This window comes from Rhea pennata, chromosome 25 (genome assembly GCF_028389875.1).
Source record: "Rhea pennata isolate bPtePen1 chromosome 25, bPtePen1.pri, whole genome shotgun sequence".
Taxonomy (NCBI): domain Eukaryota; kingdom Metazoa; phylum Chordata; class Aves; order Rheiformes; family Rheidae; genus Rhea; species Rhea pennata.
Window position 1 is genome coordinate 3,825,484 of NC_084687.1, and position 22,345 is coordinate 3,847,828.

Below are 22,345 nucleotides of genomic sequence, written 5' to 3' on the forward strand. Positions count from 1 at the left end.
GGGGGGGGGGGGCAGGCGCGGCCCGGCCCGGCCCGGCGCGGCGCGGCCCGGCGCTGGGGGGCGGCCCCCGGGGCCCGGGGGTGGCGGCGCGGGGCGAACTGGCGGGCGGTGAGTGGAGCCGTGCGTGAGCGCGGGGAGGGAGGGAGGCAGGGGGAGGGCGCGATCATGGCAGAGCCGAGGAGGAAAACAGCAGGACGGGACCGAGGAGGCTCCGAGTCCCGACGCGGGCCGGGGCACGGTGCTTTGCCTCCTCCGGCCCCCGGGGACAAAGGGCTGCGGGCTGTTAAAAAGTGACTAATGGAGAGCGAAGGAGGGGGGGTCGGGGGAGGCAGGTGATGCAGCGGACCGAGGAGCTCCTGAAGGGCGCTTTCTCTGCAGGGCGGGAGGAGAAACCGCGCTGGTGAGTTCAGGGGCGGACTGTGGTGCCTGGCACCTAAAGCAGCCCTCGGCAGGAGGGAAAATTTGTAGCAGAAAAGGCTGCTTGAAAGTCTTGGAGCTACCACGATCTCCATGTGAAAGTTGCCCAGGCGCTGGGTAAAACTTAAACGTCTGCTTGCAGGCTAGGTCTTTCTCTAAAACTCTGGGTTTTTTTTTTTTTTTTTTTTTTTTTTTTTTTTCTTTTCTTCTGAAGGCTCTTTGCCACTGCCCTAGAAGAAAACAGAAGTACATGTAATCGGGGAAGCTGCAACTCGAGGGAAAAATGTGGGAAAGGTGCAGCCTTTAATGGTGGAAAATAGAAACCAGGAGTGTTAGTGGTGGAGTTAGCCCAGTGGCTGAAAGAATGTCGTGAAACTGCTGTTGTCTGGGCTGTTGGGTTTGACTTGTTATCACCACTTACATCATGTAAACCATCTCTGAGAGTTTTGCTGATGTGTAGGGCATTGATCAAAATACAACCCTCTTGTTATCTTTGCATTTCTTCACTGTTAAAGGATGCACAAGAGTGAGATGTTTTCTATTACAGATATCATTAGCAGGGATTTCTTAGCTAATTTTAGTTGCTAGTTTTTCTTAATGGCGTAACATCAAATCCAGGAAGATCTAGTTTGAATTTTGGATTACAAGTGAAGGTCTTGATATCAACAGTTGGAAGAAACTTCTGTGTAATCATTGAACTAATAAGAGTCATAAGACAACTTTGTTACTTTTCCCCTTTCTTCTTTCTCTCCTCCTTTGATAGTTCTATATTAAGTTACATTGGTAATTTGTCTCTGCAGAGGGACTGAACTATTATAAATTACCATCCCAGGTTGATGTAGTATAAAGGAAGGTCTGGCTAGAGAAGTTGAGGAATTTTCTTTGGATAAGTGTTTTGCAGCAGAAGACCCTTTTAGACCTTGTGTTGTGTGTATTCATGGTCATGTAATATGAATAAACCTACCTGAACTACGTACATTGCTTTCTAACATAATTCCGGCTTGATGTTCCTTGGGAGATGTGAAAGCTTAACAGAGCTGTGCTAAGAATTTGAAAGTTACTAGCAAAGATACTATGTATAACCATAGTTAGTATTCCTGGTTTGTGTTAAATAACTCTCTGTTTCAGTAGTATTTTTTTTTGAAGTAACAGTATCTTAAATGCAGTCTGATAACTCATGGGGAGTTTTTTAAAAATTTTACCTACAGTTGAAGAAAAGGTTAAAATTGGTCAAAACAGCTTTAGATTAGTTTCTGAACATCAGTGGCTAGACTTTGTTTCTGAAAACATAATAAAAGTTTTCCACTTTTTTTTTTAATGTTCATTGATAAATCTTGTAGATGGATTGGAGAGTGTAAAAAGGAAATTGTTAAATTGGTGTAATGTATAGAATAGTATATTAAAACAACTCAGGTGGTAGTATGAGCACTTTTAGGGTGGCTTGAAGAGGGTTTAGCCCTTCAACAGCATTGATATGAGTTAGGTGTGCTGGCAGGTGCTGCTAGTTTTCCTCCTGTGTTCTTGCCTGTGTGCTTCTTCCCTGACCTACAGTATTGCTTGTTGTGCCTGTTACTGTGCAGTTTGCAGTTCTGCTGCTGTGTGTCTGTGCTGTTCTCCAGCTTGTTAGTATGGCCTTTGGGATATCAGCCTGAACATACTAACCCTCTTCTCTGTCATTATAAAAAGCTGTGTTCAAGACATGTTTTCCTTTTTTTGGAAACTCCTTTTGTTTGTCCTGTTGAGGGACATGATGGAAGTTACCTGTGAAATGCAAACTGCCCCCAGATGATGATAGGCAGTGGCATGCTAGGTCTGATTTTTGTGGTTAGGTTCAGAATCTGCTATTGCCACTCTGTCCTGCAAATAATTTGTCTTGATGAGGCTATCGAGTGACCTTTTTCTTTGTTAAAAGTATAGCACTTATCTTCAATGATGACCCTTTCACTCCATATGTATCAGGATTAATGTTCATCTGCAGGAAATAGTGAGGGAGTTCACAGCAGAGGCAAGAGAAATGTGCTTATCTGGTAGTCTGAATTCCTTATTTTAGCTCTCTTCATCCATGCTATTCTTGTCTACTTTTTTTTTTTTTTTTTAATTAACTCATAAAGTTTTCCACTATAACTTTTTTTCACAAGAGTGGCAAGTGTTCTTTGAGGATAATTATGTAGTAACCAGGCCTCATGTACACACCTCCTTGTACATCTTTGAAATCTTGTGTGGTAAGTAATCTGAGCTGTAATGTGTTTTGAAAGACTATTTCCAATAGTATCATTAGTAATTGTATTTAACATACTTAAATGAATTTGTAAGTCTGCTGGGAGAGATGAATTATTTTAAAATTCAGGTAATTTAGGGAAAAGAACTAGTGCTAGACAGTGAAACAATAGAGACTTACTTGTAAGCAGCCTTTAAAAGGCTGTCCAGTTCTCCACTTTACCTACGGTTGCTCAATGCACTTTCTAAGTATTTGGCAGGCTTAGGACAGTATTAAGAACCTGACAGCTGGTTTTATTAGCAATATTGCAAAAATGCTTTAGGTAGAATGTATGCATCCTAAGTTTCTGAGACTGTTCCTTGATCTTCAAGAAATACAGGTTAAACACTTCAGTGTGTTGTCTTTTTTTCTGTTATTTGTTAAACAATTTCCTAGGCCTCTTTTTAATAACATATTGAATTCTGTGTTTGAACTGCTTTAATTTCTTAGCTTTCTACTGTGGTACGTGAATCCAACTTTGTCCTTGCTGTGTGTCCTGGCTATATATTCTTTAAAGGCAGTACGCATCATCCTGTTGTTGTGTGGTTTTTAGTTTTTGTTTGTTTTTTCCCTGAAGTTTTAAAGTGAGAGCTTGAGCTTTCACTTTTGGACTGTGGACTTTTTGCCTAGCACTGAAAGTTAACTGCTCCAAAAGATGTCTTGGCACTGAAATACTTCTCCCTGGAGAAGAAAACATAGGTAGTGTAGTTGGAGGGCATTTTGCTGCCATTGCATCTAGGATAAAATCCCCCCTCCATTAAATGGCATGCTTAACTATCCCTGTGTTCCCTTCCCCCGCTCCAGATGTTATGTAATCCAAAAAAACCGGCTGTCGGCATGCTGAAGTACATCCAACACCATTGGTTTAAGGAGGGGGCTTAGTGGGCTGTTAGAAGTGATTTTTGTGGTAAAGTTAAGTTCTAGGTGTTGACAACAACTCTTCAGTGTTATGTGATAGCATGGCCAGAAACGTGCCTGAACTTGTCTGGAGTCAGTAATGTCTAACTCTATCTACATAAGAAACTCCTCTTGAAGAGTGTTTGTGTCAATGTTTTAAAACTTCAGAATATTTAGGCCAGACAGTTAATGCTGAATGAATCTGCACTGGAATCCCTACTAGCAAACTTTCCAATGCAAGAACAGGTGTGGATCCCTGGCTAGAAGGAACCAGAGTATATTGAGCTCTCTGAAAGTACTAGCAAAACAAAAGTTTTTAAGTGAGTGCCTAGCACTTACTCTAATCCATGCTGCTGATAACCAGTAAGTTTAAGAGCAGGGTAAACTTTACACACTTTTTTTTTTTTTTTTTTTTTTTTTTTAATATCTGGTTACAGTCTGCTTTGTAAAAGTCATTGAATTCTTCCTAAGTTGATGTGGAAACTGTGCTGCAACAAGCAAGAGCAATTTTTCTTAACTGGAGAGTCTGCCAGCTGTGGTAAGGGTGAGCGGTTGCAGAATAAAACTTAGAACTTCTTAAATTCTAGGAGAAAGTGAATTTGAGTTGAAGTAGCTAGTAATACTGGATTTGAAATTCATATTTCAGCACAATTGGCTGTGAAGGGATTCCTGACTTGGAAGGCTCACTTCAATGTACATATAATGCAGCAATTTACATGTAGTGTTTGTTTACGTTCTTTTTGCATTTCTGTTTAGAAAGCTGATTTTTTAAAACTAATTAAGTGGGCATGAAATCTAGTTGATTTTTTTTCAAATAATGATGGTTTCCGTTGTGCATTTAAAATATTATAGCAAACAGGTTTTTTTGGTCTAGCTTTCTGGTCAAGCAAGGTATCTTTTAAGGTGGTCTTTTCATAAGACGGATTTGTTATAGAGGGATCACTATTTTTGCTTAAAAGAATTTGCCTACAACATGGTTTAACTAGTACTCCAAGGATGAAGATGTGCATACAAATACTTATGAATTACCCTTCTACTTTATCTCTGAAAATACTACAGAAATTTCCTATAAAAACCTTTTCTCTTACTAAATTTTGTAAGATGTAGGGCATTTCTGTAGGCATGAGTCGGGAGCTGATGTGAGGTAGGGATTAACTAGTTGTAGGGCTGATTTTTACATCAGAAATCTGCAATTCTCTCTCAGTAATGGAAATGTATCTAGTATTTCTGTGCAATTGTTTTATTAGTCTTGGAAAAAAGCTTCTGCCTTAAAAATAGATTTTTATCTCTATGGGTGTACTGTTTAGAATGTCCTTAATTCTCTGTATCAGAACCACCCCCTATATTGCCTAGAAGTGGATGCACTTGATCAGGAGTCTGAAGACATGTTTTAGCTAATAGCTTTTTTTCATTGCTTTTGCTAAATGCTTAATTTCTGTTTTCTAGCACAGAAGAGATGATGATACTGTCAGTCTATCTGTGGATGAATGCATATGTGTTAACATTTGATATTAGCGCTGGAGTATAGGCACACTACAGAGAAATACTCGAAATATATTTAAATATTAGGACAGCTGGACATACAGCATTTAGCATATAGACTCAAATCGAAAGGAGTCACTTATACATCATGTGTTTCTCATATCATCATATCCTGTATTTTCCCAGTAGTCCTGGTCTTGATGTTTAAACTTTGCAGGCATTTGCAGAACCACCCAAAAAGAAAAAAAGGCATTCAAATGTCCTCTAACAGGCTGTTGGACTACTTTTCAAAAGAAGCTGTCTGAATGTGTCTGGAAGAACTTGGGTTTGAAATGCTCCATCTCAGAGCTCAAGCATAAACAGGTTACTGTATGGTGTCTAAAAGATACTATTACTTATGGGTAGTGGTCGTCATCTCTTAATTCAGTGTAATAAGCTTTCTGCCATTTACTGTAGTTAGAGTAAGCCCATACATAGAGCAAGTCATTATATGGTAACTTTTTTCTTTTTCCTTCAAATAGTTGTGTGTTCTGCTCCAAAGATCAATGGAACAAACATAAGCGTAAGGCAAATATAAGGACGTACTAAGTCAGACTATGCAGCCGTAAAGTTTTAAGCGTTACCCATCAGGACATGAATATTGAGATGGAATGTGCAGTCTTAGCTGCATCTGTCTGCACTATCAAACTTTTTATCATGTGGTTTTATCAAAAGCCAATTTATCAGCACTGTATTGTTTGGTCTGGTGGAGGGGTTCACTTATAATTAACTGCTGCCATTAAAATATATGCGTTTTATTCCAACTCTTTCTTCAACACCAGCAAAATCCCAAGAATTTGGCTGATCTCTTGTATAAAATCAGTGATTTCATTCTACTTTTATAATATTCTTTGGATGCAAATATACCCTTCTGTTATTGAGTAAATACTTCCAATTATAGATCTAATATGTTGTTAAGATTTGTATCTGTTGTACATGTCTTGTGGAAAATTCTGTTACTGGGGTTTACATCAAGACATTCCCCCCCCCCCAATTTGGAGATCTTGAATGAAGAGTGAGTTACTTGGTTTCTAAGATTTCCTCTGTTTGAAGGCAGAGCAGTGTTGAAGATGTCCAGTAAACTAACCAACTGCTATCAGAGAGAATTCTGTCTGATGAAAATTTGATGTTTTATTGCAGTATGCTAGAATTCAGAGATTAAAGTGGGCTATTTGGTCACCTGCTCCATTTCCTTTAGTCTCTATTGCTGGTCAGCTGTTGGCAATTGCTTCTTACAAAAAAATGTATTTTTCGAATAGTTCTGCAAGGGCTCCAAAGGTTTATGCCATCACAGGTAGGGAGTTGTGATATGTGTGCTTTACCTTAGAAGAGTTCACGGATCCCTGCTGTCCATGTTTTGTCTGCTCTTTGTCTCAGTCAGTGGGACTTCTGTCACTTCCCTTTTGCTAATCCACATTCTGATTAATCTGAGGAAAACTTCCCCAGCGCCTTGTATAAATCTCAAGCTTAATCTCAGCACTTCTTTCCTTCTGAGAGGATTGTGGGGGGAATCTCAAGTTCTTGGATCATGGAGGAGGCAGGAAACCTGAGACAAAATGAGCTTTTAAGTAAATCCTCCTTCTTCCATGCAAACTTCTTTGGGTGAGTTGAGCGCTTATCCATGTATCTAGGAAGGAAGTGATGGTGGGGAAGTCATATTACTTTGCTTTTCTTTTTACTATATAGTATGTCTGGTGTTATTTATGCACCTCAATAAATAGCAAATGTTTTAATGTGACTCTAGTTAGATTAATACTTGCAGATTGTATCCAGCTGAACCTTAATATAGTGAGGGAGGTGGAGCACTAGCTTTAAGAAATCATTTAAGATTTTGAAAAAGTTAAGCAGGTAGAACAGAATGGGGAAGATGATGATTTAAATATGAAGGCATTTTTACTCTAAAACTACTGATGAACTGCTATCCTTACAGGCGGAAAAGAGTCCATTCCAAAATCCATTCTGGTTAACTTAAAGCACAGAGGATGTCTTAGGACATGTTAACTATTGTAGCATTGCATCTGTGGTGTCCACAACTTTCCCTTGATGCTACTGCAATAATGAAACTATAGCATAAGTTAACCAATCAAAAGATATTTCCTTGGACAGCTTTTATTCGGTTTATTAAAAAAAAAATCTCTCTTTTCCAGGATATCTCAAATATTTGACCTGGTTATTCTGAGGAAATGATTGACTTACATTAATTGTATTTTTAACTATAAATTATAATTAAATTATGCTGTACTCTTGAGTTGCAGAACTTAAAAACTGGGTGCACGTGGTATGGAAACGTAAGCAGACAACTGTAACAGAAGGAATTGAGTACAACATAATTTTAGTCCAGCTGGACTGCCTTACGTGCCTGAACTTGTTCTTGGACAATTTCTGTAGCTTAATCCCCCTTTACTTTAATGCAGACAATTATAGATTGGTGACATAGTTTATACTGAGGAATTAGTAGTTACTAGAATCTTTTGTGTACTGGCAGCTCTTGATTACTTTCCACTGTGAAGAGCTTGATGCCTATTTTGAATGGCAGCGAGTAGAGAGCAACTCCTACTGTGACATTCTCAAAATATTTTACCCCACACTTAAAGCTCCTGACCACCTGCTTTACGAGGGTTCAGCTGCTGGGGATGGCTGTGCGGGCTTATGCTCGTAACAGCCTCGTAGTATTGATTCTGTCATCAAGACTGGCTGCCGTTGTTTGGAAGAGACAATGCTCAGCCAAGCGCAGTGGCTGTGCTAATGGTTACGTTATCAATGTGTTCGTTTGTACGTACATAAAAGCCTCTTAAAGGAAAGTGATTTTTCTTTGGTGGTTTAGAGTGCAGCACTGAACATGGTGTACCTCTTCTGTGGGTTCTCAGTTTCTTTCCTTGTGCTGTCACTGTACAGATTGCAACGTTGCTTCTCATCGCTGCAGGTCTCTGTTCATCCTGGAATATCCTGTTTGTATTTTGGACTTGGCTGTGTGCAACTGAGGCACTGAAATGTTTTTTGTGGCTTCGTGTAAGAGAATGCATAAGCTTCAAATTAGACAATGTTTGTCTTTTCTCCTTCAGCTGTGTAAGTTTAGCTTACAGCTTTCGACTTCCCTCATTGGTCCTTTTGGCTCATCTAAAGTCTTATAATGTAGTTCCTCAAACTCATGGTTTTGTGTAAGAGAGGTCAAGAATGAAGATACCTGATATGATTTTGGCGTTCAGAAAGTGTCTGTTGAAAGCCATTCACTGATTAAAATTTCCAGTCCTTCAAATCATCTTGAGACTTTCCACTTAATTGCCACGTGCCATTTCTATTGAAAATGTTTGTGTCGAAAACTCTAGGTGAGAGTGCTTCCGTGTGGTGTAATGAATGCCTTTCCTGCGTCATCTTCCCTCTCCCCTCCAGTAATCTCCAACTTTCTCTAGAACTGAGGCATCTCCTACCTCAGAAGCAACACGATACCTATTCAAGATCTCCCAGCTCATACTACTGTCGTTCACGTCCCCAATAACTGAGGCAAATAAAATCCAAAGATGATACTGGACATTAAGCATATCAGTAGCGGAGCAGAAGAGTGTGCTGAGGATTGACTCAGTAGGAAGCGTTCCATATACATTTTTAGTCTCTCCCACCTTTATCATGTAGTGATGTTCCATTTTTTTCAGGAGTGAGAATTTATGCATATGCTGTACTTTCTCCCCTTGCACATTTCTTTCTGTTCTTAACAGCGGACACCTTATGGAGTATTATGGTGCCTGGTTACATAATGGATTTGGAGAATGGGGGGGGAATCTGTAAAGACTGAGGATTCAGTTATGGAAGAATACAGTGTTCTATGTAAAATATTATATTCTTGAGATTTCACTGTTCTCTGCTATTACTGCTTCTTTTTCTGCATTACGTGTTTGCAGAAGGATAGCACCTGAGTTATTGTCATGACAAGTATTCTACCATATGTGAGTATCAAGGATATACAATACTCACTGCACATTGGACATTTGCCTGTGTTTAAAGTGAGAGCTCTGTGGAAAGCCACAGAAGGGGAGAAATGTAATTTGGCATTCACTTTCTTAATTTGTCAGTGTTTTCTACTTGATTTAATAAACATCCTCAGCTTACTGTGTGTATAGTTTAAAGGCTATATCCTGTGTAAAATTCTGAATTGAGGGCTATGAGCTGTGTGGCTAAATGGATATTCCACTGCAAAGCATAGCCTTGTTTTCATTCCTGGTAGGTCAGGAAGGTAAGAGCACTAGAAACCTTTCATCCCTGTTTTAGCTAGTGATAGGTGTTGTAGCTGTAGGAACAGGGAGGAACCAATAAGAACAAAATTTGCATACTGTAGTTTCAACTTAAACAGTCTCTTTGGTTTGGATTTTGTAGGCTCTTTTATCAGAGATTAGCAAAGAATTTGACAACAAATGAAAAATTACAGGCATCCTATAACATAATTAAAACTTTAATCATTATTTTCTATTGTAAATATTATTTTTTGGAGAATTCTTACATTCCACAACAAATGCATTAGAAAATTTTATCTTTTCAAATTAGCCTTCACATCATAAGGGTGTTTTTTTCTTCCTGTGGTTAGATCTTGAAGCTGCTGGATTGAAAACAAAACAAAATACTATTCTGTGCATGGTGGTTGGAAGGAGATGTATTATGCGAAGGCTATCGTTGCTGGACAATACATGATTCTTCCAATTCATTTTCCCTCTACCTGTTTTGAAAATACTTACTTGGCAGGATTCTAATGTCCCTTGTATATTAGAATTACCTATATTTGTTGCTTTATTTTCAAGATGCTCAAGTCATATGGAGGAATGATGGAGGTATGTTGAAAGAGTTGTACATTTTATTGGCTACAGAAGGATTAAGTGTCGTGCATATGTTCTACTTAGCATAACGCTGTAGTAAGCTGGTTCTGTGCCTCAGTTTCTTCATTCTGATAACAAGGAATCTGATTCCGTTAGTACCAAAAATATTTCCAGTTACCCCATGTGTGTAGATCCAATGCAATGCTTTTCTCTTTTATGCTTTCCACAGCAGTTAGGTTGTAGAAAGTAGCTTCTAGTTAGTGAATTGATTTGGAAAGTTTTTTTTCTTTCGAATATACTGCATGGTGACCTACTTAATTGAGAGTAATTACTGTCTAAATATATTGGTTTAGCATAACAAGAGGCTATCTGGAAAAAGAAAAAACTAGAAGGGAAAGAATGGCTCAAGATAAACTACCTCTTTGCAAACACTTAAGAGTTGTTAAGGGACATCTCCAGAGCTATTAGCAGAGAAGTTTTAACTTCACTATTGTAATCTAGCTCCTGAGGATTGAAACAGAGCAGCTGAGCAAAAGAATAGATCTAAAAAGGAACACTTTCTCTGGATCTGCAGGTGGTAGCATTTTGTTGAAGAAACACTTGATACATAAGTCATTGTGATGCCCTTGGAGAGGAAAGACTAGGATAGCCACAGTTTGATAGGAGGGATTTGGTTGATACTATGGAGCTATAATGTTTATCTGTTATCTTCCTTCCCCTCCCTCAACCTCCCTTCACAAAATATTACTCCTATGGCTAAGATTGAATGCTATTTAGATTTAAACAGGCCTACTGTTCAATGTAGTGACTTCTGATTGCAGGCCTTTCTTCAGAAGTTTGAGGCCAAATCCTGTCAGACCTGCTTTATAAGTATGGTTGAGCCACAAAGTATTGCAGGCCACGTCTGCTGTAAAAATGGAAAAAATTGCTTAATTTAGGAAAGGTAAGCAGGGCCTAACACCTGAAGGGCTATGCTGAGACAGAGGTATGGCTGTCCCTGTAATTAGGATAGATCAGTCATGTAAATTACACTGGCTAAATTTGTCACACTCATTTTACAGTTTCAAAGTTGTTCAGTTTGTAATAGTAATTTATCATACGTGGCAGAGAGCAAGTGAAGCTACTGAAAGCTGGCTGATCAGTAAAGTTGCAGGAGAGATTTAAAGCATAATGAGATGGCTTGGCAGTGCTGGCAAAATGAAACTGCTTTAGATGGAGCTGCTTTAGTGTGGTGCAAGTCATGCCTAGGAGGAGTAGAACCACGGGGGAGAGGCAGGGATGGATGTGTAAGCAGAAGCTTTTGGATGATAAGCCCTCCTTATCAGGTTTAACTTTTCATACCTGTCCCTAAAGCGTATGCCGTTGGTGCTATGTAATTATATGTGGAGCATGACAGTGAAAGCCAAAACAAACAAACAAAAAAACTAAATTGGCAAATTTCAGGGCCTTGGCTATGTTTGACTGTGGAGGGACCTTCTTTCTTATTAAGGCTTGCATTTGGTTGCAAACTCCCATAATGTTGAACCTGTGGTAGAAAGATGGTGGTAGGATGCATTTCATGTCAACTGCAAGCACCTGCAAATAATCAGGTTGCAAATAGTCTTCCGAAAGTGTTACTCACCTTTCCAAAAGGAGGTGCTGCATTCAAACTAATACTTACGGATTTTGGAGGGGGGAATGGGAGGGTGGAAGGGGCAGAGCAGTGTCTCTTGGAAAGAGCTTAAACAAAGCTTGCAGTGATATGTTGCTTTCTCTGCTGCTTGTGTAACCGGAGAACTCGAGTTCACAGTGCGAGCGCTGCGGGGATCTCTTGCGGCAGAGCGGTGCCACGCAGCTATCTCTGGGGCCTGTCTGTCGGAGAACCTGAACTTCGGATTTGCTTTGTCATCCTGACTCCGGCCCTCGCTGCTTTCAATTTCCCTTTAGTTTCTGGAAGCTTCCTTGTAAATCTCTAGTGGGAAGGCCAAGGTATGTCCAGATCAACAAAAGGGCTCCCTCACCCCCAGCAAAACCTGCTTGTTCACCAAAAGGGCAAGAGTGGGAGGGGAGGGTTTGTGATACCTGATCCCAGAAGGGTGGCAGATCTGCTTTTCAGCAGGTATTCTTCTTTAGTTAGATTTTAACTAAATGCTGCAGTGGACTGGAGTTGTTTCCCAATGGCAAAGCAAGCAATGAAATATGACACAGGGAGGGGAAGAGAGTTGGCAGAGGGCCTATGTGCACAAATAGCCCACTACCTTTTGAAGCATATTTACAGCCAAGCAAACAAAAAAGTGCAGACTGCCACACAAAGAATTACAGTAGAAAATTTCCCCTTGCAACTTTAATGTTTTCTTTCTTAGTGTAAATAAAATATTGTTACTGCTTATCCCAGAATCATGACGTGTGAGATGAAGTGCAATATTTGGAAGTGGATTAATGTAATGGTGAATTAGGAAGGGAAAGAGCTGTCTTTTGTCACTGGATTGTTGTAATAGAGGGAAGAAATTGTAGTGAAAAGTGAACTCTGGATTGTAGTGTTAACTGGTTGAGTGAACAGGAGTCTCCTGGCACGGCCCCACTGTGAGTTATGTAAATCTTGTGCAGTGTATAAGCAACAGGCGGTTGGTGACGTAAAACTAAGCATTTGTCTCTATTTATTGGCTAATGTGACATGCACCCTTCCTGTAGCATTTGACTGAGCTGGCTGTATTAAATATAGCCCTGACACTCCTGGAAAATGCCAGGAGCTGAATAATGTCTTCTAGTCTGAAATTTATTGTTCTAAAGGTAAAAGTCTTACATGGTGGCTCTTGGGTTTCATCTTAGGCTCAAAGTCCGCGCCATGATAATGGCAGACGTTTCACTATAAGTCTTAATTTGCTGAATTCAGCAGTCGTGCTAGCTGTGTTGTGCAGAACATTCCTCCGGTGCCTCCTAATGCATTGGATATGTTTGGGGAGACTTACCAGGATGTCAGTGGCTCCCACAGTTAATGCAGCGTGATTATCTTCTGTCAGTGGTGTGATGGATTACCAAACTGATACGTCTGTTTTTAGGTCCTCTTCCTTCCATCCTAGGTGGCTCGCAGATCTGCCTGATAGTGCCATTACCCTCTTTGACCTGAGCTCCAGTGTTACTAGTTACTAGTCTTTGGGTCTCCTGTATTTTCTGCAAGGAAAAATCTGTGGTATTTCTCCAAGGCAGTTCTGTTTTTACACAGGATATGTCTGATTTTTTTTTTCTTCTTTGAACACTGTAGGGATTGAACAGGAGGCAGTTGGTTTGCTCACCGTTCCAAGCCCCTTTCCAGCTGGCAAGTTATCCAAAAGCCCTATGTTTGCTCTTTCTCAGGGTCATGCTGCAAATGTTTCTCTTGCTTCACCTTGGCTTTTTTGGCTTCAGCTTAGACACAGGACACTCCACCAGACAATATCAACCCTCAATAAATCCTCTTATGCCTATGGTGTGGCTTCTGACTGGCCTTGTGCATGGCTTTGTTTTAGGGTTGTTTTTTTCTGGGGCGTGGATGGGGGGGTGGGGGAGGTGGGGTGGGAGGGATTCCTTTCCTTTCCTTGCTCGAAAAGGAAGCCTAACTATTTGTAGGCAAGAATACGAGCCAATTGTTATGCCCGTTGCTTCTGGTGAGATTTTTTTCATCTCTTCTCACAGCATCTACTTACAACATGTAAATTTAGGGCCACAACCTCAGACATGCATAAACAGAAGAACTGCATGACTTGCCAAATGCTTATATAATAACTTAATAGTATATTGTGGAACAACAGCTAAAACTCATGAATCTGCTTCCTGTTTGACTGCTCCTCTTCTGAAATTAATTATCATGAGCTTCAGCTACCCCATGTCTCAATCAATAGCATTTGTGGGTCACTGAATAACTTGACATATCGTAGGCTTCCAACATCATTTGTCTTTATACAATAAGAACTTTTGTCTGAGGTGGTTTATAAGTTTCTTTAAGCTGTGACTATCTAGAGTTGAGCAGGCACTTAATGGTTAATAAATAGTCATAGAGTATCCATAGCTCATGCATGGCCGTATGTTTCAAAAGCAGCAGAGCTTGAGGTCTTATCCATAGCAACTGATGCACCTTTGGCCTTGAGAATTATCGAGTGTTGTGTTTTGTTCATCCTGTGCTCCTTCGGACCTTTTGTGCCAAAATAAAACAAAGATTCAGTTTACTTGAAGTTATCTTTAGGAAACAAGGCCTGTATAAAGAAACAGCACTGTTGTTTACATACTGCTGCATAGCCGTTCCCTCGATGTCTCTTGAACTTCTTGGCAAACTTCATAAGAAGCTAACAGGGTAGAAGCCTCAAACTGAATTACAAGGTTTTTCAATGAAAATAGGAAGCTGAGTAGCAAAGTGTTTCAAAATATTGTCTCTACCAAGTAAAAGTCTGGTTTGAGCTCAGTTATCTTGGAGGATTCACTTATGATAGAGACAAAAACTTTAGAGAGATGTGAGCAGCAGGTCTAATACAGTATGAGTAACATTTTTTGCCTACCTGCTTAGGGCAAAATACATAAACTTGTGCAAAGGACCTTGACCCCACCTGTCCTTAAAGTTGTGTGTTTATTTACCTGCTTTCTAGGAATCTACAAGCAGCCATTGGAGCCTACTATGATTTTGAGAGCCCAAATATCAATGTTCCCTCCATGTCCTTTGTTGAAGATGTCACCATAGGAGAAGGAGAGTCCATCCCTCCTGACACCCAGTTTACAAAAACATGGAGGATACAAAACACAGGTAAGTCTTTTAGACTAGCTAAACCCATGTCATACGTATTATTTGATAAAGATGGCATGTCCACTGCAAGAGAGGCTACGTTGAGGAAGGAGATTTGTGTGCGCTTTAAGCTGGTATTGAGCAGCCTTGTTACTGAGGTAGGCTGCCAATCTATGCAGATTCCCTTTTGTGTCAGCACAAATGTTTTGTGTCTAGATGTGCAGCTTGGTCAGTCTTCTAATCTTGTTTCCACGTGCTGTCATATTAACAAACTCTAGGAAGCTTCTTTAGCAAGAGATGGGTAAAGAGAAAATGCAGTACAGGTCAACCTTTTATGGAAACTGAATTTAAGAATAGATTAAGAATCCTGAACTAGTCATGTTTATGATCACTTGACAAACAAATGGGGTAACTTAAGTCTGCAGAGAGCTCCCTTTTAATCTCAGTCTTCTAGCTTATGAGCAGCCTGTATGTTATAACCACTCTTTGTCACACCATTTTTCTGAATGTCTCCATCACTTGGTAGTTGTGCTCTCTGTAGAACTGTGTTCTTTGTGACAGAGACAGTAATGCAATGATCTGAGAAGAAGAGATGACTATGCAAGGGTAATGTGGCAGGTACCCTTTACTTCTAATACGCTTAAAACAGAAGTGCTTGTTCATGTTTTGGGAGGATGCAAGGCTGGAGAGACCATGTTCCAATATGAGATAAGTCAAAACAGTGACCGTAATTCAGGAAGTGAGACTAGGCAAAATACATTCTCAGTATTTAATTTGTTGGGGTGTACTTAGAGGAAAAATATAAGATCTGTGAATGCAAAGGGAAATACCTTGTTCTCAAGTGTTATAATGACAGGATGTTGCATGAATATTTAACGTGTGTGTCTGAATTTAATTGACCTGCCGACATTTTTGTAAAGAAGAATGATAGCACAACAAGGTTTAATATCATGAATCATCATGAGTAAACTGCAGGTGTGTTAATATTTTTACTTGTAAATAGCTGGAGTGCTTGAGTACTGTATGGATTTAGGCTAAATATCATTGTATCACAAACACTAAAGCCATACTAAAAAACTAAAGGTATTTGATCAGTACATCAGAGGTAAGAAAAGATTACTTCCTCTTCCCTTCCTCCCCTCAGTGTGAGCCTTAATTTATAAAGACTGTATTCTAGAGAGAGAAAGAGCGTAATTATTTCTTTTCACTTTTTCTATTTAGTTGAATGAGTGGGTATAGCTTACTCGAGCTCTAGTAATGTGCAAAACTGTCTGGCAAATATTTTAGAACTGTGCCTCAAATACAAGTCTTATAAATGTAGCAAATTTGACAGATCCTGTGTCTCCACTAGTAACATCGTAGTTTGTGTTTTGATTACAGTTTTTGCTCCTTTCAGTCTCCTTCCTCTGTTGTTCCTCTTGTTGTCTTTACTGCATGGAAATCCAGCCTTAATTTAATATGCTAGTTTTAGCAATCACAGCATCACGGAATGGCTGAGGTTGGAAGGGACCTGAAGATCATCTAGTCCAACCCACCCTGCCCTGAAAGGGTCACCTAGGCCATGTTGTGCAGGATGGCATCCAGGCGGGTTTTGAATATCTCCAGAGGAGGAGATATTGCACAGCCTCTCTGGGCAAGCTCTTCCAGGGCTCTGTCACCTGCACAGAAGTGTTTCTTGTTTCATTGTTCTTGGAATGTTTGACCTCTTGAAATCTGAGTTTGACCTTCTGAATCTTCTAAATTGAAGAAAAGGAGTTAAAATTGACTTAGACGTTCCAGGCAAGGCCAAAATTTGGTTTGGGTTCTGTGTGGGTTAAAGCTCAACTTCTTAAGAAGTACATCTGTAGTCTAACATTGGTGCTGGGGGCCAAATCTTGTTAAAACCATGCTGTTGAGGCATGTTTTAGTTAAATCCAAATTTGCATATGATGTTATGACTGTGCATTTTAGGCAGGACCATGCTATTTTAAAACCATTTAAGGGTTTAATTGAGATACAATATCAAACACTACAGTGTTTCCAGATAATATCTGTTTGTTAGGTAGATAACTGAAGTAAAGCCAAAGTTTTTAACAACACTACAGAAACCCTTGATTAAATGACTTCAGTTCTAGAACACAAAATACCTGAGGCATGTCACTGAAGCATTTAGTGTCTGACGAGTATGGCAAGCAGAGCTTTTGAGAGATTGTCAGTTTTACGCATGCAAGCAATAAGCTAGTTTCAATCAGGTTTTCTTATGTGTTATTAAAAACTAATACCCTGCTGTAATACCTTCCAGGACTTTACTTGGCTTGTCTGCCAAAAGACCAGTTTGTATAGTAGGACTATTGCTGAAAGAGCAGCAGGATTTAACAGACTTATTTCCTCTTCCTACTCTACCCACAGCTGCTGCTGGCTTTGCAGGACAGTTACTACAATTTATCATCTCCTGAGAAATGCGTGTACTGAAATAGAATGACATAGTCACCATTTCATTTTATAGGGTTTATCAGTTGCAGCACTCTAGGCACCTTGCAAGCCTAAAGCCATTAAAACCGATAAAAATCACATAAATTATTTAAACTAAACCGTGTTGCTGGGCTGCCAGGCCTTTCAGATGAGACTTCATACTCAACTCCCACACACTAGAGTGCGAGGTCAGTTAATCGCTCGGCTCCTCTTTCAGAAACCTCCTTATCTCAGTACTGTTTCCAACTGTGGCAACGTCCCCCATGCCAAATATCCCAGGTTGTTTATTCATATCATGCTCTCTCTGCTGGATTTTAATTTCACACATCAGGACTTTATTAGAAAACCAGTTCCTGACATGTCTTCCCTGAAGTATGTACTCAGACTAAATTATTGGGCAAGCTATTGCAAAGGATGCCCTTTGAGGTAACCTTAGGTCAGATCAGCATCCACTGTCCTTGCCTCAGAATAGACTTAGAGCGGTTCCAAGCTTCTTGGTTCAGGCTTTCCTTAAGTGCTTCTACGAACCTTAAGCAAGCAGCACTGTCCCCAGAGTAATTGGCTCAGTCTTGAAACGTCAGGGCATATACAAATGAAAATTCTGTTGAACTGTTTTTTCATGAGTTTCTGAAAAACTTTCCTTTTTGTCTGTCCCAGTACTTGCTATCTTTGCTGGAAACTGCTGTGTTTACATCCAGTAACTGTTTTCTGTGTGTCTTCAGATAGCCAGTTCACACTGTCAGTCCTCGTATCTGCAGTCTAAACACTGGTCTTCACAAACAAAGCATATGCTCACCATTTCACCTTTGCATAGGGCTGGGAGAAGGGTTTAGTACAAGAGAGGGAAATAAATCTATTTAGAAAATGGTACTAGCTCCTCAATTATCATTCAAACTATTAGTGTCTCCTGAGACTGCCAAAAGACTGAAAAAGGAGCAACTCCCTGAAAGAATGTTTCCATCACTTTATATTAATAGCACGTATTTTGAAGTTGTAAGGCTCAGGAGCTGTAGGAAGGCAAAAAGGAATGAGGAAAAACTAGGTCTGGACCTCATTTTTATCTTTAGCGTTGCAGAAATATATGCGAGTATCAGTTTTACATTGATTTTTCTTTTCCTTTTTAGTTTTTCAGTTGTTACACTGTAACAGCTAGGGCTTTGAGGATTTTCTTACGTAAAGAAGAGCTGGAGATTATTCAAAGAGAAATAAGAATTCTCATGCTGGTTGCATAGTGAACCAGTTATGCCTTGTCTGAGAAATGTATTCTTCCACGTCCATTGCTGGCTTCCACATCCGTTGCTGGTTATGTACAGCTTGATATTCCTCTGACTATTCAACAGTTGCACAACTGTTTTAATAAGCATATTTTATCCCTTCTCATACAGACAGAAAGCTTTTCCTGGTGTGCTGTCATTAATTCTTTCTTCTGTTTAATCCTAGGGACAGAGGCGTGGCCCCCAGGCGTTTGTCTGAAGTATGTGGGGGGAGACCAGTTCGGCCATGTAAACATGGTGATGGTCAGGTCCCTGGAGCCCCAGGAAATTGCAGATGTCAGTGTTCAGATGTGCAGCCCCAGCACAGCAGGAATGTATCAGGGACAGTGGCGCATGTGCACTGCCACAGGACTCTATTACGGAGGTGAGTGCTTCCCTTTCTGTTCCTTCAGGCTCTTCTTCATAACACTCCCATTGTAGACAAAATAGCTGTTCCTGCTGGGCCTTGCAGACGCTCTCCTGATGTCTAAACGATAATTTAGCCATACACTGTGCTTGTGTGACTTACTGCAATGGCTGTTGACAAGTTACTACCCTCTGCAAAGATACAGCTGACTCTGAAAGTCCTTGGTTTCCATTCTGTAAGTGCTGTGCTCTAAAGATCTGATGGCAGGTGCCCACTGTGTTTAAACCTAAAGGACACAAAATGTGTGTTCTGTAAGCTTTGACCAAGAGCAGAAGGCAAAGTCTGCCAGCTCTGAGACTAAATATAGAAAATAGAATAGAGAAAACATTGTGAGCTTTGTTTTCTTGGTCAGCACAGGTTTGTTTTCTAAACTCTGGAACAAATTGCAGATTATACAAAGCTCTGGAGAATAAAAGGACTTGCACAGTTCTTGAGACTCTTACCCAGTCAGTCCTTGTCAAGATTCCTTCAGAGCTACCAGTGCTGAACATGCGGAACTAAATACAGACCTAAGAACTTTTCAAGTGATGAAATCCCTGTCCAAGAAGTTTGGTTAGAAGTGGCCCAGGTTCTAATACTTGGTGTGTTTATTGTAAAAAGTTTTTTTTATAACTCTGTTTAAAAATCAGTGTATGATATGTTGTGTAGTGCCTCAGCCTGAACCCACCAGCATCTTTATTCATTTGCAGTATTGCAATAATTTCTAGCCAGCTTTTATTTTATACTGAAAACATCTTTGACTGTTTTGGCAGTTGGGAGTATCCTGAGAACATGGATTTGAATGAGAAATATTAACACTGAGTCAAAAATAACTCTTTGCTCAGACGTATGTGCTGCTTTGGTGGATTTGAAAGACTCTTCAGTGTTGAAAGTGGATGTAACTTGTCCCTGAAATAAGAGTGTAAATGCTCTGTGTGGGTTGGAAGGCCAGTTCAACTAGCTTTGCCTGACATGGGCCCATGTGCATATAAAACCAGGGCTTTCGCAGATAATGGCAAAGAAATGGTTTAAGATCAGTATTCCTAAGTTACACGTTTTGAAAGAAAGCATCCACAAGTTAAAATCTGTTTGGCCGCTGGGCTTGGCATTACGGGTGCGTCCCCTGCGACGCAGCCGCGTCTCCGTGCCTTGTATCCCCGCGGTTAGCTGCCTTAGGGCCCGGCGAGCGGCTCCGGCTGTTCGGGCTGCAGCGGTCGCTCGCGGCGGCGGCGCTGCCGGCGGGGCGGCCGGCGCCGCGGGCGGGCGGCAGGGGGCGCCGCCGCGCTGCCCGGCCGCGGCTGCGGCGGGCCGAGCGCAGCAGCCCCGCGCTGGGGTCTGCCCGGCTCCTGGAGCCTTTTGGGAGCCCTCCGGGCGTTTCCGAAGGGGCTTACAACTCTGGCAGGAATTTGGCAGTGCTTAAGCCTTGCTATTTTTGTAAGGAAAAATTCCCCTGTCTTTAATTGCCTCGTAAAATGCAAATTAACGAAACCAGGCTTATTAAACCTGATGAGCAAATGGAAGGTGGACTTCTGCAAATTAAAACTGCTCCAGTAGTGACGATGGTAAAAGTGAACAGCAAAAAGACCTACCGTCTCCTTCCCCCAGGCAGGCAGTGGCTGCACAAAGCAGCCCCTTGTAGGTTAATGTTAACTGCAGAAAAACTGGAAACTGAATTACATGTGACATGAGGTGCCATTATTAGATCTACTGAGATGAGATAAGGTATTGCTGCTGTTCTTTTGAATTCTCCCTCTCCGTGCAACAAAACAAAACTCAAGGACGCTTAATGGGGGGGGGGAGGGGAAGCAATAAAACTGAATTTGGATACATAACAACCAATTTATTTATGTAAATGCACTTCATGCAAACAGTGTGGCTTAAGTGGAATGGTAAGTAGAATAATAATCTTATCTACAGGGGATAGATACACATTAGGTAAAAGCTGTAAATATTTTGAACTGTTCATATAGTTACTCTATGCAGTAGGTTGAAAATTCATGTAATATCCCAAAGGTAACTTGCCCACCTAATGTGGGTGTTTTGAACTGGAATAGAGATATGAGTGAATTGCCACAGACCTAACTACTTTATAAGTGACCCTTTTAGAAGGGTTGGCTATTAAAAACCAATAAAACTAAAGCCTACCCCCAGCTTTTACTGTCAGAGCAGAAGATTGGGAATGGTATCTCTTGGGCTCTTATTTCACTCTTGCTCTGTGGCCTTGGTCACCTTAAGGTCGCTTAAAGCTTTCTTTTTTCCAGGGCGTTTCACGTTGTCATGCCGATTTGTTGTTTTGATGTGTTTCTAGTTAGTGTTCCGTAAGTTCAGTAGGAGTAAAACTTGCTTGGTTTCTGGAGGGATTGGACTTGATTAGTGTTTAGCCAGTATATCTAATGCTTTATAAAATGTGCTATGAACAACTTTTCTTCCTGCCATTGTAAAGGATGAAATCTCTATTCTGTTTTCTCCTTCTATTTCCTTCTCCATAAGATCTATCTAGTGATGACCTGAATGTCTTTTCCTTTTCATAGATGTCATCTGGGTGATCCTGAGCGTGGAGGTTGGAGGACTTCTAGGAGTAACACAGCAGCTGTCGTCCTTTGAAACAGAGTTCAACACACAACCGCATCGCAAGGTAGAAGGAAACTTTAACCCATTCGCCTCTCCACAGAAGAACAGGCAACCAGATGAAAACAACCTAAAAGACCCTGGGGGTTCCGAGCTAGGCACAATCAGCAAAAACACATGGGGGCCTGCTCCTGACCAAATTGAACAAGATCAGAATGGACTGTCACAAAACTCTGTAAATCTCTCCCCCAGCAGTCACTCGAACAACTTGTCGGTAGTGACATACAGTAAGGTAGGTGCCCTGGGAGAACAGGAGAATGGGTAGGTGATGAGACTGTCATATATGTGTCATAGTTCTTCATTACAAACTGCAAAGCCCTTCCCTTCTGCTTCTGCCAGACCTGCTAAGGAAGGTTTTGAATTTGACTGTTTGACTCTGCCAACTCTTCCTGTTACATTAAAATACCTTTGCCTCTGATAGACTCTACCAGATCCATCTTTTTGTTTTTGCTTCCAATCCTTCTTAAAGTTTATATAATCTTGCCTGGGTGCTGTAACTGTTAGTGGCTGGAGTGTACTCCAGTTACATGTGCAAATAAGTCAAAATATCTCTCTGTCTGTGCTCCTGATTTTTACATTAAAAAAAGGCTTTAAAAAGACACACCCCCAAAACTTAAGATGAATCGGATAACTACTTTTGAACTGGCCTGGGGAGACTACAGAGCTCAATGTTTTGATCCCAGAATCTGTCAGGAATAGTCAATCAAAGGATTATGCCTGTCTCTGTCCTTGTGTTGTTTATGATTGTAGGTGACTTTTAAATTATCCTTACTTTAAATCTCACTCAAAAGCTTGCTTGATGGATGCTATATGAGTCCGAGTGATATTTTGACTGTCTTTATTTGCCTGTGTGTGAAAACTGAATTACAGGATTATTTACAGTTCAGAATCCACCTGTTAATGCAACCAGTATGTGTAGGTGTGTACTGTCGTATGTCAAAATAGTTTGATTTTAAAATCCTTTAAAAATGCTTTACTGTACTT

The 22,345-nt window shown here is 40.5% G+C and overlaps 2 protein-coding genes across 6 annotated transcripts in view; both read left to right on the forward strand.

Annotated features, from left to right (window-relative positions):
* Positions 1 to 22,345, forward strand: part of RPS10 (ribosomal protein S10) — a 382,514-nt gene that overhangs the window by 302,331 nt on the left and 57,838 nt on the right. The gene's annotated exons all lie outside the window — the stretch shown is intronic.
* ILRUN (inflammation and lipid regulator with UBA-like and NBR1-like domains) overlaps positions 1 to 22,345 on the forward strand; it is a 39,761-nt gene that overhangs the window by 396 nt on the left and 17,020 nt on the right. For 4 of the 5 annotated variants that reach the window (XR_009960791.1, XR_009960792.1, XM_062595322.1 and 1 more), the window contains exons 2-4: positions 14,490 to 14,644; positions 18,515 to 18,712; positions 21,265 to 21,593. Coding sequence is in view for 3 of the 5 variants with exons in the window: in XM_062595322.1 (XP_062451306.1) it covers positions 14,490 to 14,644; positions 18,515 to 18,712; positions 21,265 to 21,593 (682 nt within the window). In the remaining 2 variants the exon portion in view is untranslated. Of the gene's footprint in view, positions 1 to 186; positions 401 to 14,489; positions 14,645 to 18,514; positions 18,713 to 21,264; positions 21,594 to 22,345 lie in introns of those variants that run through there. The other variant, XM_062595324.1, reaches the window with a different exon arrangement.